The sequence below is a fragment of the Gymnogyps californianus genome, chromosome 6, assembly GCF_018139145.2.
Source record: "Gymnogyps californianus isolate 813 chromosome 6, ASM1813914v2, whole genome shotgun sequence".
Lineage (NCBI taxonomy): Eukaryota > Metazoa > Chordata > Aves > Accipitriformes > Cathartidae > Gymnogyps > Gymnogyps californianus.
The window spans coordinates 40,367,837-40,383,893 of NC_059476.1; the positions used below are offsets into that span (position 1 = coordinate 40,367,837).

At 39.5% G+C, this 16,057-nt stretch overlaps 1 protein-coding gene across 5 annotated transcripts in view; it reads left to right on the forward strand.

Annotated features, from left to right (window-relative positions):
• The window catches only part of PCDH15 (protocadherin related 15), a 419,295-nt gene that overhangs the window by 306,499 nt on the left and 96,739 nt on the right, over nt 1–16,057 (forward strand). For all 5 annotated transcript variants that reach the window (XM_050898730.1, XM_050898731.1, XM_050898732.1 and 2 more), the window contains one exon: nt 2,276–2,392. In XM_050898730.1, coding sequence (XP_050754687.1) covers nt 2,276–2,392 — 117 coding nt within the window. The remainder of the gene's footprint in view (nt 1–2,275; nt 2,393–16,057) is intronic.

A 16,057-nucleotide genomic window follows, 5' to 3' on the forward strand; every position in this document is an offset into this window, starting at 1 on the left:
TGCACAGAGAGAGATGGATTCAAAATAAATGAATAAATACAGATAAAAGGCTGGGTTATTTCAGAAACTTCACCTGTTTCACAGAGGTGATCCTAAGCAACCCGATCATGGGAAGCAAAAGCTGAAAAAAAAAAAAAAAAAAAAAAGAGCGATCATAAGCATAGTATTGGGTCATTACTCCAGAGGGGGACTTCATATGGAAGGACAGAAGGTGTCTTCTCTGTGTGTATGCAGTTTTTAAAAGGTTGTGTATCCCACTGGAAAGCTTTCAGGGTCTATGAACCAAAACAGTTCCAAACGCACTGATTTACACAGTTGTAAGACCTATACATGTAGTGTTGTATCACATTTCTCCTATCATACTGGAGATTATTTTTAATATTCCATGCCTAGGATTTCTGTATTCATAGCTACTCTGTGCCTGCTTCAAATAAAGTCATTCCCCGTTTTTTTCTTTGAGGTAGAACGGCTGTGAATGGAGTCTTACAGTGTGAGATTGCTGTATGATGTTGGTTTCTTTGCCACAGCGATATATTGCTCCAGAGTGGAGTTTCTGGGAGCAAAATGGAACAAAGGATAGTTTATTTTACAAGCACGATGTCACTCAGAAAAGTCGTGAGAAACAAGATTGTTTATGTAAAATAGTCCTGGGTATTAAATTCTCAGACGAAGTAAATTATTTTCTTGCAAACAGGACAAGAAATTGAAATTATAGATTCAATGCCTGTAATTCCATGCAAAAATGCTAATCTGTTTGAATTTGAATGTTTTTCCAAAATGTTTTCATTTGAATGCTCTCCTAGTTTGAATTCCCCTGTAGTTGCTTTTTGATGATCCAGTTGTCTCTTTGAAACTCTGAAAATCAGAGAAAAAGCATTTCTAGTGCCTTGAAGACTCAAATTGCAGACCTTTCAACAGAACAAAATGCATTAATTATTCAGGCATTTACTGTGTGGACTGGTAACAGTCTTTTTTTTTCTTTTTTTATAGATGTTTATTATACTGTTGTTTGATGAGGTATGGATGAATGTTTTAAATGATTGTGTAATACAGCGTGCTAGCCAGTATCAGCATATTGCATTTGCAGCATGAAGAGCTGTGACAACAGGTAGAGGCATCATTGTATAAACTTTGAGTAGCTGTGTTGGTGTGGGTTACCTAAAAGGTGGTTGGCAGTTGTATTCCCCCAGAGCTCAGGCACATGTTCTGCTTCAAGGGGAAAAAAGTCTGCTCTTCATTTGTGGATCAGTAAAGTCACTCTTCTGTGCTGAAGGCATATGATGCTTCTGATTTGTTCTGCAAAAAACCCAGAAAATTTAATCTGTGTTATCCATATGCGCAAAGCAATGGAAATAGTATGCAAAAATGAATAAATCTGTTCTTAATAGAATTCAAGCTAGGGGGGTGGCTCTACAGAAAAAAAACTGGACATCAGTTTTATTAGTAGAATAAAGGTTGTGATTTAGAGATGTAAGTTTAATTTTTTTAAAGGAACATATAGATAAATTTTCTGGAACTCTCTGTGAGAGAATTTTGAAAAAAAAAGTATATATGGGGCAACATGTCACTAAGAGCCACGTGCATCTGACTGCTGCATCTGCCTTAGTGCCAGCTTGCATGATCCCACACAGCCTGGTGTTTGGGTGAGGTTACATCTTTCACACAAGGAGGTACTCCTGAATGTATATATACATATACAGCTGTGCACACATATATAGGTGTGACAGTATACGTATGTGCATACACACACTACTACATCAATGAAATTGGGCTTAACTCAAGCCTTTGAAGCTTCTTTTTGACAACGTCCGCATCAGTCTGAAGAACACCATCTTAAGCTCTCATGAGGTGTTGATACTAATCCGACATTATATTTTCTGTTCATTTATGGCACATTAGAGGTAACAAACACTGTCAAGCAACAGCAGCTCATTCATTTTAGAAAATTAGCAAAGCCATGTTGGGGCCCACTGCTTGAGAAGCAGGTGTCATGAAAATTTCTGCTTTGTTTACTTGTGAGACTGTGAGTTTTTCTGCAGAATTTCCTTCTGTTGATCTGTCTCACGTGAATATTTTTTTGGAAACTTTGGCACCTTCCCCTTGTGTGCTAGTTTTGTGTGGTGGTAATGGAATTGAGAGCCAAGAGAGACTGTGAATAGCAAATTGGCTTCCTAATGAGGAAGGAGTGATTGGGTAGAGTTTGAAAAAAATGATTGTGAATGCGTCTATAATTTTGTTTGAACTTCAGAACTAAACTCTTAATTATGTTTTGCAGGATATGAATGATTACTCTCCAGTATTTAGCAAAAAGCTCTACAGGGGAATGGTTGCTCCTGATGCAGTCAAGGGCACCGTTATCACTACTGTTTCAGCTGAGGATCAAGATCCTCCGGTAAGCAAAAAGGTTCCATTAATACTCTGCACCCAAGAGGGAAAAATCTTTAACCCTCGTAAGTGACCTAACTCTCTCAAAAACAATGACGATTATTATGAGTTTCACAGAGCAGTAACTCATACATTTTTTTATGTCAGCCTGTCCTTTGTCATTCTGGACAGAGGCTGCATTTACAATGATTGTTCCTGAAGCTGGCAAATCAATGATACAGCTCCTTTATGTCAGGAAGATTTTTGGAAAGCTCTTTATCCGACTTCACAGTGTAGATGAATAAGAGGAATAGGCAGGAAGGGAAGCCGTGCCTGTCTTTGGTACAGTTCTGCAGCTTAAAGAGGAAACAAAACACAACTTTGTCGCTTTCTTGATTTCGCAGTCATTGTGCATTTCCAGTCTGAGACATCACAGGGTCACTGGAACTGTACAGCTCACCAGCCAGCCCTATTGGATGTGCAGTATTTGAACCGAGTGCACCTGTTTTGGGGATAAAGTTTATTTCTGCCACTGGCTTTTATCCTTGTTCCCTGGTGAAGCACTTGATTGACAGAACTGGGCACATGTTTTTGACTTGTTAGCTATTCTGAAGGGTAGTATCAATTTTTGTAATGAGAGGTTGATGAACATTGGTGACCAGATGATACACTGAGGACAATAAAAGCCAAAGATGTTCTGCCAGCCAGGTTTAATTTTTAATTGTTAGTGTTTGGCATATTAAGGAGAATAATCCTCAGGGAGAAGAGTTCAGAGAGAATGTGCCATGCACATTAAAAGCTGATGGCAGTGCTTTGACACAAATCAACTGTAGCTTAGCTAAATGTGCTACATAGTGATTTATTTACCTCCCAAGGACAGAAATGCTAAAGCAGTGTTTCTGTAAGGACAGTCCTGCTTATCCCCCTGTGGAAAGTCCTAACACACAAAGGTAAGTAAATTCCCTGCAGGTGAATCAGTGGGGTATTACTGAACTTGGACGCATTTAAGGTACTTTATAACAGCTGAAGATCTGTACTATTGTTTGTTTAAAGTATATGAAAGACAGTAGTGTCATCAAGTAGGTAATGAATAGCAGTAGTTATCAAGTAATAGTGCTACAGAGTATTTAAGGAATGTGGCATTAGAGAACATAGACATTATTTGAGCAGTAAACAAAAGAAATGGAGACAGATGTGCCTTAATGGCTAGTCTTGGACAATTTGAAGGGAAGTATAAGAGACATTGGTGCCTGATTTTGACTGCTCTGCTTGCAGAATGGAGCCCAAGGTGTGTGTTAAGCTCCTTCCATAGAGCACAGGCACGTCAGAATAGGGTCCCAACCAGCCAACATGTTAATCACAAATCTGCTTAATTAGAAGCAGAATAGTCAGCACATGTGTCCTGGTTTCGGCTGGGACAGAATTAACTCTCTTCTTAGTAGCTGGTGTAGTGCTGTGTCTTGGATTTAGTGTGAGAATGATGTTGGTAACACGCTGATGTTTTAGTTGTTGCTAAGTAGCGCTTATCTTAAGCCAAGGACTTTTCAGTTTCCCATGCTCTGCCAGCAAGCAGGTGCACAGGAAGCTGGGAGGGAGCAGAGCCGGGGCAGCTGACCTGAACTAGCCAAAGGGGTATTCCATACCATGGAACGTCATGCCCAGTATAGAAACAGAGGGGAGTTGGCCGGGAGGTGTGGATCGCTGCTTGGGCATCAGTCAGCGGGTGGTGAGCAATTGCATTGTGTATCACTGTTGGTTCCCCCCCCCCCCCTTCCTTTTTTTGTTATATTCCTTTTCATTACTATTATTATTATTATATTTCATTATTACCATTGTTAGTATTATATTTTACTTTAGTTATTAAACTGTTCTTATCTCAACCCACAAGTTTTACTTTTTTTTTTCCTTTCCTCCTCCTCATCCCACTGGGAGGGGGAAGGGGGAAGCGGCTGCGTGGTGCTTAGTTGCTGACTGGGGTTAAACCATGACAACATGTATGCATTAGACTGATCAGTAGAGGCAAGTGGGAATTTCTAGTGTCTTGCTTTAGAGATGCTTTTAAAAATGCATAGGCTAGGACTGTTCTCTTCATGGCAGGCACCTACACTCTCCTTCAAAGACACATCTGGGTGTACTCATAGCTTTAAGCATGCAGCAGGAGAAAGATGATGTAGTGCTAGTGCCTGCTCTCCTCCATTTGCATCTTGTTATATTAATCTTGCTAGGAAAAGCCTTTCCATGGGACGTTAGAGGCCTAGGCTGCCTTCCCTCCACTGACTGAAGGATTCAAACCTTTAGCTCTATTTCCACGTAAAATATCCTAAGTACCAGGAAAGAGGCTGGCCAGAGTTCCTGACAAACTTGAGGTATATCTGCAGGTGTGTGGAAGCCTTCCAAGCCAGGAAGTTGCTATAAAGGTAACAAGCTGCAGCACCTGTGAAGATCAGGGACACGCAAGGTTAACCAGACTTGTACCCATATGACCTCGTCCTTTTCTGGACTTGAACCGTTACGCCTAAGCAAGGGGATACATCCCTAGTAGCATTGTAGAAGTCTAAAATGTAGAACTCCCTGCTACAGCCCTTCAGAGGACTTCATAACTGTTCATATTTTTGTGGCCTACCTGCACTCTTGCTCCTACTGCCTTTTTGCTGTGTGGAAGTCTAGTGCTTTTGTCTGACCTCCTTCGCTGTCCTTGGGGCACACCAGGCCTAGGTTTCCACCATCGTCTTAGTCACTGTTTAAAACAATGATTTGCAGGGGAAAGTAGGCTTGATTGCTCAGATCTCATAGTTATTTGCTGGCAAACAATTTTTAAATTGATTTAAGACTATTTGGTTCTACTCTGTGAATGACTTTTACTGTCACATTTCATGATTGTCTTATTCTTCCATATGTTAGGTGCAATAACCTGGGGATTACAGACTGGAAATTAAAATTGAAGTGGGCAAAGTTTCTGGGTGGCATTAGAAGCCTGCAAGGGTTATGTTTACACTATATATTGCACAAAGGTATTGGCTCATTTTACTCGCATTTCTTCCTGAATAAAGCACTTATACTGCTGGAGTACTACCACCAAATTAGTAAACCTTGCCTGCACATCAGTGGGTCTGAATTGCATTCAGCATTTCAGGGAGTTCAGCAGATGCTGCTTAGCTGGAGAAGATTCTCTGTTGCTCTCCCTAGGAATGACTTGGGAACCAGGGAGGTAGGAAACACCATTTCCCTTCAAGAGCCCTCATCCTCAGCAGTTAGCAGCAAATAATTCAAAAGGAAACACTCTGCCCGTATCACAAGTGGAGCTGCTTCAGAGTTGATCTGCCAGTGGAGAGTGGGGAAAACTGGCTGTGCATGACTGTTGAAAATGTATGATTTTTTGATTGCCACAGTAGAAATCTAAAATATTAAGTTTGTTAGTCACAGTCCTATGGACCTGTCTCTGCCCCTTGCACCAGTACGTATTTGCTCCTAGCAGGTTTATCATACTGACCTTCCAGAAAAGCCTGCAGAAAAGGATGTTAAGGATTAATGAAACTGGGCAAGAAGATGAATTTCTACTCCATGGAAATTTCGACATAAATGGGTTAGTGAGGATAGAAAAAAAATAATTGTTTATTGGTGCTAGAGAAGCGCTTTTTAACTTGGTTTTTGTGCAGCTTTTATTTAATAGTGTCTGTTGCCTCACATCAAGATATTTTGGTCTCGATAAAGTATTTGCCCATTCTGATATAAGCTCCATTTTATAATCCCTGGATTTAACGTGTCTCAGATATCACTGAGATACTGGAGGAAACAAAATAGTTCAGAAACTGAGTAACGTATATTTATAACAATTCTTAGTCCTGTAGAATCAGCATTTCCTAATGCAAAGTTATTTCACTTTTTCATTTAAAAAACCCCAAACCCTTCTGAACTCTCTCCTTTTCTAACATTTCTGTCACTATCACTTGAACAGATAAATGTAGAAACTGGACGTGGATAAGCTTGCGTGCTATTTTGTACAGTGGGTAATAATGGCCATCTCTAGGTGGTATGAGAATGGCAGAATAAAAGCTCGACTAAAGTGCTTATGTCTCCCAGATTCCATTCTTGTGATTTCCTCACGTATTTATATAGATTTCTTTTATGTAGTTTTGAGTGTTTTATATTTGAAAGATGTGGAGATCGCTTCTACTTCTGTGGAGAAATTGATGCACATGCATGAGATCAAAATAACTGAATGTGGGATCCTGTTTATTACCATTATAACAGGCATAAATGTTATGAACAGGCAACAGAAATGTTAAGATAATGTTCTTCAAAATCAACTGTTGCATTTCTTTGATTTTTATGAAGACAAAAATGAAGCTACCCTTAGGCATTTAATGAATACAATAGCCATAAAAGTTAGCCAACTATGGAGGAAAGCTTTTAAAATAGTTTTTGAAAGTTAGTATTTTATTTCAAACTAATGGCTGGTAGTTTGTACTTTTAAAATAAAAAAGAAGATAGAGAAAACCATCAGGCATAAATGGCTTTGCTTCTTTTTCTGACTGAGCCAACCTGTTTATATGTTTTGTGCTACGGGCAAATCTGTATTTATTTGGAGCTGGCTTTGACATTAAGTGGTGTCACAAAGTATTTGATATGAATTCACTAGAAGTTGTTTTAAACAACACACAACCTTTTTTCTGTTCAGCAGGAGTACCTTCCTCTATACTTGCCTTAAGGGAAAGAATATTCTTAGTTATCATCATCAATATTTTGGTTGTGTGGTTTGGGTTTTTTAACTTGGTAGAATCTTATTTGCACAGTACTAATACATCTATTTTATCAGTTTAGGAAACGAAATATATATCTATTAAGAAAATAATTGTGGCCTTAAAATATACCTGATTATCAGGGCAGGTCTAATAAAAGCCTAACTAGTTTGAAGTATCCAAGCCCGAATTTTTCTGTTGTCATTTTACAAGTAATGTAGACTATTCCCCTGTCAACGTTAAACTCAGCCCAGAATAAAAGTCAAGCTAGATTTTTTTCATCATCTGCAATAAAAGCTTTTCAGACCTAATCAGCTCTTCAGAGACTGCCCATTGTCTTCAGCAAAACCCAACTTTGCTCTGCATTGTCAAATTAATATGGATGGTATGAGAATTCAAATTGAAATGCTCAGCACCTGCATGTGATTTCTCTGCAGATAAGGCAAATTTGAATTTTCCAACAGCAGAAGAGCAGGTTTGGGGTAAGAAGGAGGTATTGAATGGTGTGAGTGGAGTTTGGCTCTCCATTTCACCCTATAGGCACCATCCTCAGCCCGTTCCTCCTTTGAGCTGCTGGACTCTGGGGCTATTGTGGTGTTGCCCTGTTGTTCCTACTAGTCCCTCAACAGCAAAGGTGACAGCAGCAGTGACGGGCATGTAAGTGGTAGAAAAAAAATTCATGCCACTGAAGTCAACCTTAATAAATCATCATCTGTAGCAAAGGATGCAGGTATTTTACCTACTGTGTTACTTTTTACTCTGGAAGTGCTCCTTCAGTGAGGTTCCTGAGAAAAGATCATGGTTTTATCTGTGGCTTTTGACTTCTAAAGGACAAGTCATAAATACAAATGCACGCGTTAAATGGTCAGTGAAGGCGGCATGGGTACAAAAAGTAATGTAGGTGAAAGATGAGAGGTTGAAAGAAACCTGTGACAGAGTTTTCTGTTTTACAGTAGCAGTGTATTTCCTAAGTGATTTAGAAACTTATGGCGTATAGGTGTGGAAGTGCCATGAGTGACTATGATATGCTTTCCAAAACAGTTAGAAGGGGTAAGAGTGAGCTTTTACTCTTAAATGAAGTACTGTTTGATTAATTTATTGGAGATGTAGTTTAAAGGTTATCTTGTTTTTCTTTAAGAAAACTCCCCCCATCAAATCTCCATGCAGTAAATTGTTTGCAACTCAGTGTATCTTACATGTATGAATGTGTATATGTGTGAACAAATGAATGTCTGAGTCAGGATGCAGATGTGTACTTTTCTTCATTTAACTGATGCCTAAAACATTAAGCCATCATTAGAATGCAACTGTTGGTAATAGGATTGGTTTAGTTGCAAAAAACCCATGGATTTCTGTTACTATTAACCGTTACTAAATTAAAACAAAAATTATCTGTGCTAGATTCAAATGCTTCCAAGTAGGTATTTCGTTATGTTTTTATTTTGACCTGTGGATTTCAAAGTGGTCAAAAAATCTTGGCCTGAAGGCATAAGAGATCTCTGATAGTTATTCTTTCAGGTCCTTAGTGAAATGTCAGTTAAAACATAGAAACCAGTGCTTTTCACTAAAGGCCAGAGCAGGATTTGAAGGGCTGTCTTGAGCAAATGTCAGTTTAAATTCTTACCAGTTTCTCCTTTCCTTGCCTTTCTTTTCCAGTTTGAATTCACTTTTTTGCAGTGACTGAGAATATAAATTATGTTTCAGAAGTTACTTTTACATTTGTTAATTTGAAATACCATTCTGGTCATTGAAATCTGGTAAATTTTGATTTACATGTGTTTCATGAAATATGGTAAATCAACATACTGACCTTTGGTTTATTGGAACAATCCACAGTATATTTTTCTACAGTTTTAAAATAGTTATATGGTATTTGATTTTTCAAATTACTTAGTACATCCTATAGTCGCTCACCCTGTCTTTCCCAGAAGAGCTTACATGTAATTCCAGAGGCACTACATGGAAAGGATAGGAAAATACTAAGCAGAAAGCAACAAAAACAGGCCAGGGGAGCCAGAGGGAATTATGGTAATAGACTAGGGCCATGGTTATATGGCTGCCAAGGAAAAGCTTGAGTACAGCTTCAAGTCTTTCTAAATAACTGGTAAAACTTACTAAAATTAAAATCTTCAATTTTGAAAACATTGCAATGGAAATTGTTGAGACAGTTTAGCATTTGAATAATCCCTTTAAGGTCTAAGTACTCGCATATTCAAAATATTTTGTTGTGTAGAGATCTGAAAGAAGAGAGTGAGGTAGCTTTTAGACCAACTGCGAAAAGTTGTACTGTTTGCATGGGGGTAATCGTGAGGAAGCAGAGGAGTGAGGCATCACAGCCACTGTGCAAATTGAGCTAAAAGGGTGCTAACACTGGGTTAGGAGGCTGCACTGTGTAAGTGGGAAAGAGCGGAGACAGTTGTGTGTCGAGAGTTTCCCTCACACATCATCTTGATTTTTCTTTCCAGAAGTGTTGTCCAGCTGGAGCTTAAGGACTTTGTCTATTTATCTGGGGTTTCTTAGTATCTAGGAGTGGATAAGTTTAGGCTGTTGGACGTTGTGGTCAAGTGTCATGTTCAGGGTAACTCTGGAGCCCTGTGCAGTGAAGCTGTGCCTCCAAAACGTGCTTGGACTTCCCGAGCACCAGGTGTGCAGAGTCACTCAAACAGGATTTGCTGTATTTGTGTTGCCAAAGTTGCTCTAGTGAGTCCCACTAGAGTGGGTTTGACTTGCTGTATGCAGTGTAAACAGGTGTCTGAGTAATCCCGGACAGAAATACAATAAAACTGAGAGAGACGATTTTTTCCCCGCTATAAACTCCTTGCTTTCTTTCCTGGCAGAACGCCATTGACCCTATTTGAGTTTAATTTCCCCACCGACTCTTCTGTGTTGAAGACAGTGATCTGACCAAAAGACAAAATCAAAAATGGTGAAAGGTGCAAGCAGGTATCCTGCGTGAGCTGCATAACTTTGCAAAGGCTTTGTGTGGCTGGGAAACCACAGAAACGCTGCATCTCTGCTGGAGGTGCCAAAGAAATGTTCCTAGTAACTAAGGTAGATGTGATAATACCCTATAGAAAAATATTTATTTTTAAGTGCTACTTTGCTTTAGCTAACACAAATGTATGCAGCTTTGGTTTCTCTCAGAGATATTTTCAAGTCTTTACAGGGGGAGATACCTGGAGTCCCCAAAGCCTGGACAAAGTCAGTATCTGACCCTCTCACCTACACTTCTGAATTTTATTAGCGCAGTCTTTAGTGCCCCAGCCAGCATCTATTGCCTTCTGTTCTTTGGGCAAATAGATGGTTCTTTGTAGCTGAAGAAATCTGAAGCCTGTATCAGGGTTGGTACAGATGCATAAATCCCTCAATTCAACATCAATCAGCCGCTGAGAGAGTCCTCAGGACTATTTATAATATTTCCCCTCTCAGTGCTCAGTTTGAGAGCTTAGCTCTCAAAGAGTGACAAGTGGCCTGCCCAAAAGCAGAGCTTCTTAAAATGCTTCAGGAGCGGCAAGTGAAAACACGTGGAACTGGTGTGTAGACAGTGCTTGGGCCATCTGGGTGAGTCACCACTTCGGCACTCAGCAGCTGTACAGAGACACAGCTGAAACTGCTTTTAAACTGCCTCCCTCTTGCTGCCTTTCCGTTCTCTGTCTTGGGTTTTGATTTGAGTTAAACTAAAAATAAATGCTAATCCATGTTGTGCATGGCCACCAAAAAAAAGGCATGGTATCTTTGTTTCCTACACAAGCTCTAATGTATAGTCTGAATTAAAATGACAGGGACAGTCACTTTGGGAGCAAGAGAAAGGAAAGCAAAAAGGACTCTTGTGGCTCTGTGGAACGATCAAACAAAATGCACAGCAGAGCAATGGTTTGCGTTGAAACTTTAGAGGTCAAACTTGATCAGTTTCAAGGCTGGGAAGGTTTTGGTGGAGAAAGAGCTTTAAACCTGGTTTATTTCCTGTTAGGTACCAAACTGTACAAGTCTGTATTTTAAATGAGACAATTGCATGTGGAGGGATTTGAACGGTGGTTGCTTTTTTGCTTGGCAAAGAGGCTACCTGTGATTATGTTCAGCAGGTCTGTACAGATGGCTGTACACATACCTAAGTTATTCAAGGACACCTGAGATCATCCTTGGAGAGAAGAAGAGTTTTCTTCATTGTGAACAGTTTATGCTTTATTGAAGTGGCGTGGTGATGAAAGATGCCAGATGATTATAACTATGTTCTCAAAGCTCTTAACCCTCCAAATATTTTGAAAGGAGAGCAACATGAGCTATTTGATAGATGCTTAGTTTGCTTGCTTTGTTTATCAGAAGGTGAATATTCCCAGGACTGATATAACTTGAGGTGTTTGCTTTTCCTGTATATGCCTTTTTTTGTACGGTTTATCACTGTAAAAGCCGGAATATTTCTTCCGTGGGCAATTCCCCTGCATATTCTGATTTTGTGGATTTGAAATGTCAATAGAAACAGATGCAGAACGCTAATTTTAACAAGCAGCCAGCTTCCAGAGCTCCAGAACATCCAGTTTAAGGGTTTATCCAATCTGGTAACACCTTTTAAGGTTTTTGTTCAATGGAGCCCTTTTGTCAAATTGAGAGTAATTGTCCTTGTTGTTTTACAGGCACCCACTAAAAGTAAGATGCTAATAGACATTTAATTAGCGATTTCACAGATATTTAATTGGAGATAAAAGCATTTTCAGGCAGTCCAGGGCTTGATCTTTTAAAAACTATTACTGTTGGATTTCATAGTGTCTGCTGGAGATTTGTATATGGGAAACATGCTGCAAATTCAATGAGTTCTTAAAGTAATTTTATCTCATGGCTTTAGAAATTCATGTTCTTTTTGTGTTCAGCTTGTTATAGTTAATAATTCAGAATTTCCAGATTTAGTAATTCAGAATTTCGGGCCTTCTTGTTGAGTTACATACTAAAGAATAAAATCCTTCAAATTTTAGAGTTTATATAAATGAATTTAGGGTGAATATAAATGAGTGCACCATTCACAACCCATAGCTGGTATAAGACCCACGAAAATCATTCACCTACTCTGTGGTCTGCCCCCCTTTTAATCGTTACTTTACTTTGAGTGTGTTACAAAGAAAGTGTGCAGCCACCTGTAAATTTTGTTTTTAGCATCACTTTCCAATTTTTTTCATAGAACTACCTTAACAGAATTTACCTTGGTGAACTCTTCACGATGCAAATCATTCAGATTTGCGTTGAAATCTACAGATGGAGATAATTTATTAAACACCTTACCAGTTTCACATTTTATCTGTAGTACCCTCAGAAGTTTTCTGACCTCAGTCAGAAAGTGGCATTGAGTACAAAGAGACTTGGTAAATAATTCTGTATTCATTATGCCACTATTACATACTAGTACTTAGGGGTAAAATCCAGGTCATGTACCAGATGCATATCTGGGATCTTCAAGAGTAGACTGCAAATGAAAGTGGGATGCGTTTTTTTCCCTCTCTTTCCTGGGCCAGATCATTCTGATTTTGTATGTCTGTTACCCATTTGGATAGTGGAAGTAATGATTCTTAGCTTCCTTTTGAATTGCTTGCAGAAATATACATGAAAACATAGAGAAGTTATTGTTGTGTTACACTTCTCACCATTTTTCCTGGCTTTATTGCATTACGATTTCTCTGCAACCTATCTATGCCTGTTGAGAGTTATCTCGACAGTGCAGATGTGCACCCGCCATGGCCTCTTTGCCCGGGGCCTTCGTGTGCGGCCTGATCATCTAACGTAAATGTTGGGGCCATTTTCGTACCTGTCAGCTGTGTCACAAATGAATGTCGTTTCCCCAGAGCAAATGGAAACTTAAGGAATTATGCAGCGATAAAAGAAATAATTGAAGCTGGATGAGCTTTAGATCTAAGTTTCATATTAGTCTTGAACTCTCAGGAAAACTTTGGTTTGAGAGAATGAACATGGTTCCTGCCAAGTACAATCCTTGCTCTATGGTTTATTTGAGAATATTATCTGCTGTATTTGAGTTTTGCGGTAGACCTAGGAATGCATCTAAATTAATTTAGAACCGAGGCGAAAGATGATTAATATTTGAGATAATTAAAACTTGCTTCTAAATAGATTTCCCTGGGAAATCTCTCTGGAGATTTTTCTAATTACATTGGTGCCAAAATATAGTAAATAAAAAATAAATCCCTGTTTTGTTATTTTCAGAAATGACAGGAGAAAAGTGTACTTGATAGTCATATCAGGAACAATAACCTGATGAGATTTTTGTTTATTTAATAGCAAATTACCTAGCGTGTGCAGGTTTAATGATGATGATAGCTTTTAGTCTTCCAAGCAAATGTGAGGACCATTACTCTGAAACCAAATAGAGTGGATTTCGGCAGGTAATTTCCTCTTAATTATAATGTTGAAGAAAAATGACTGAATCGGAGAATGCCAGGGGGAAAGTTGTATAATCACCTCATGCTATGATCTCTGAAATTTCTCATGTTTTCAAGGATTTGCACTCTTTAGCGTGCATGGTCCCGTAAAGTACTTTTAACTATTAACATGATCTTTCATATATTACTTCACTAAACACCAAAACACATCTGGCAGAGCCAGTTCTTGAATTGTTAAAGGTGCTGGCTTGCCAGCAGCACTGGAGCGGTGTACTGGCTAAGAAACCCTTCCTGGGCTGGATTTCCTTGGAGGGCTCAAAGAGGCAATGGCCTCACTGCTGCTGTGGTTAAAATAATCCAGAGGAGCAGCTGTGCAAGTCCCCCAGAAACTCTGTGAATGTCTTGGTTTGCATTCAGCCCTGTCTCACTTCTCCTTACGGGCAAGGTGTTATGCACACAGGGTTTTATGGGGAGGAAGGCTGAGGTGGCCTGGCTGCCTTGTCCTCTGTCTTACTCTTTTAGTATTAGACTTAAGTATTCTTATTCTTTTAACAGCTGTAAAATTGATACCACCAATTAAATTCTTACAAGCTACCTATAATTTTTAATTCAAATAAATATTCTTCGCTGAAGGGTCACTTTTCTCACATTGAAGTATGGTTTATTCATTGAGTAGTCCTACTACTCATCAGAAGTTAATGTGGCAAAATCTGTCACCATGTTATACAGCTCTGTAGCATGCATTAGCATGATGTAAAATACCTGTGCTAAATCCATTCCAGTAAAGCTTTTATTTTAGACTGTGTATTTTGACTGAGCATTTCAGTGCACTTTTGTTGTATCAACAAAATGTTGATTTAGTGAGCTTAAACCACTTTTGCAGCTGTTTCTATCGCTGTTTACAAAAGTAAATTCCCTGTTTCCTTGTAGTTAGTAGCTAGCATGGTACATCAAATATATTCTCAGTAACAACAAAGCTGCTTTATACCACATTACTGAATACAGATGAAAATTACCAATTCAATATTAATGAAACTGTGGGCTCTGATATTTTGTCTGTTTAAATACAATGTGAGGCTCAAAACCGAATCTGAGGTCTAGACTCAGAGGCATTAAGAAACTGAAATCATACCGATGATAGGACCTGAGTTTCTAAGTGCTTCTCTGAATCTACTCCTAAATATATTTAGCAAATAACCTAGTTTGGATTTTGTGAAATGTCCAAAGTGTCTACATATCCCGGTAACACAGACTTTGGTCTGCTGAAAAATAGTTACTCAGACATCAGAGTGCAAAAAAACCCTTTCCTTGCTTTAAACCCATTCTTTGATCCCCCTTTTTCTCACAGTTCTTTAGTACATAGTTTATATTTGTACTGGCTTCACTGCTTTAGTAACCTGCTGCTATGTCACCTTTTAATCTTTGAAAACAGTGGATTACTATCAACACTAGTGAAGGGGCGCTCGCTGAGAATGGAAGTAACCTGTTAAAATTTAATGTCTCCCAGACATCCTCTGTAACCAGTCGATGGTACAATTCATCTCGTCCAAAAAGAGGTTGGGTGATTCCTGCCAGAAGTGTCTGCTGCTTTTAAGTTAGATGGGTGCCAGGAACCATCCTGCCGCTACCGGAGAAGCTCCTCCAGGCACACATGGGAAAGCGGCTGTTGCAGCAGAGCCGGGGGTGCTACCAGGGAGCGGTGGGACTGTGGAGATCCCAGGGACAAGCATTGCCACCCATTTTGCTTTTTGGGACTTGATAGATCAGACAGGTCAGCGCAAGCTGCCAGGGCCCTCCCGTCTCTCCGATGTGGGAGCAGCTGCCTCTTAGGCTGTGCTTACAGGCGTGGTGTTACTCCATGTCCTCTGAAGGTCCCTGGAGGGTGACTGCTGGAATGGGGTCATTGGAATATAATGGATATTTTAAGAAACTTCATTCTTCACAATAAATGTTATTTATTTAGGCAATTAGTGTTAAAACAGTTAAATGAGGTAAATAGCCTTCTATTAGAAAATGCCGAGTTACTGATATGAAAAATTCATCTATTATATCCTCTGGCAATGCCTCTTCTGATTCTTCTTTTATTTTGGTATTTTTTGGGTGCATATGCATGCAGACAATTTGTGACACAGGCATGGGCTGTCTGTGCTTGTTCCTTGTCATTGAAACAGGGTTTGAACAGTGGCGAGGGTTCATTATGGGGCTACTTAAAATCCATTTGCAAAACTGTTACCACTGATATGACAAATGTATTCTCCTTTTTGTTTTCTGACGTTGTGCTTAGAACCAACTCTGATATCTAACAGTAAGTGGCATTGGTAATGCTCAGCCTCCCGCTGAGAGGCAGAAGCCCTCTGTTACCAGTGGGGAGGGCCACAGGCGTCCGCTCGCTTCACACAAGCACTTGTGACCGTCTCAGCCCTGCAGCGCGGGGCAGGCTCACCTCTTCAGTCAGGAAGGTGTGGATGTGAGCTTTTAGATGGTTGTGCCAAAATTGCTAGAGCTGTACAGTTCAGCCGCAGAGAGAGCGTGTGTTGGAATATGTTTGGAAGTGCTGCAGGCCCTATAATCTCT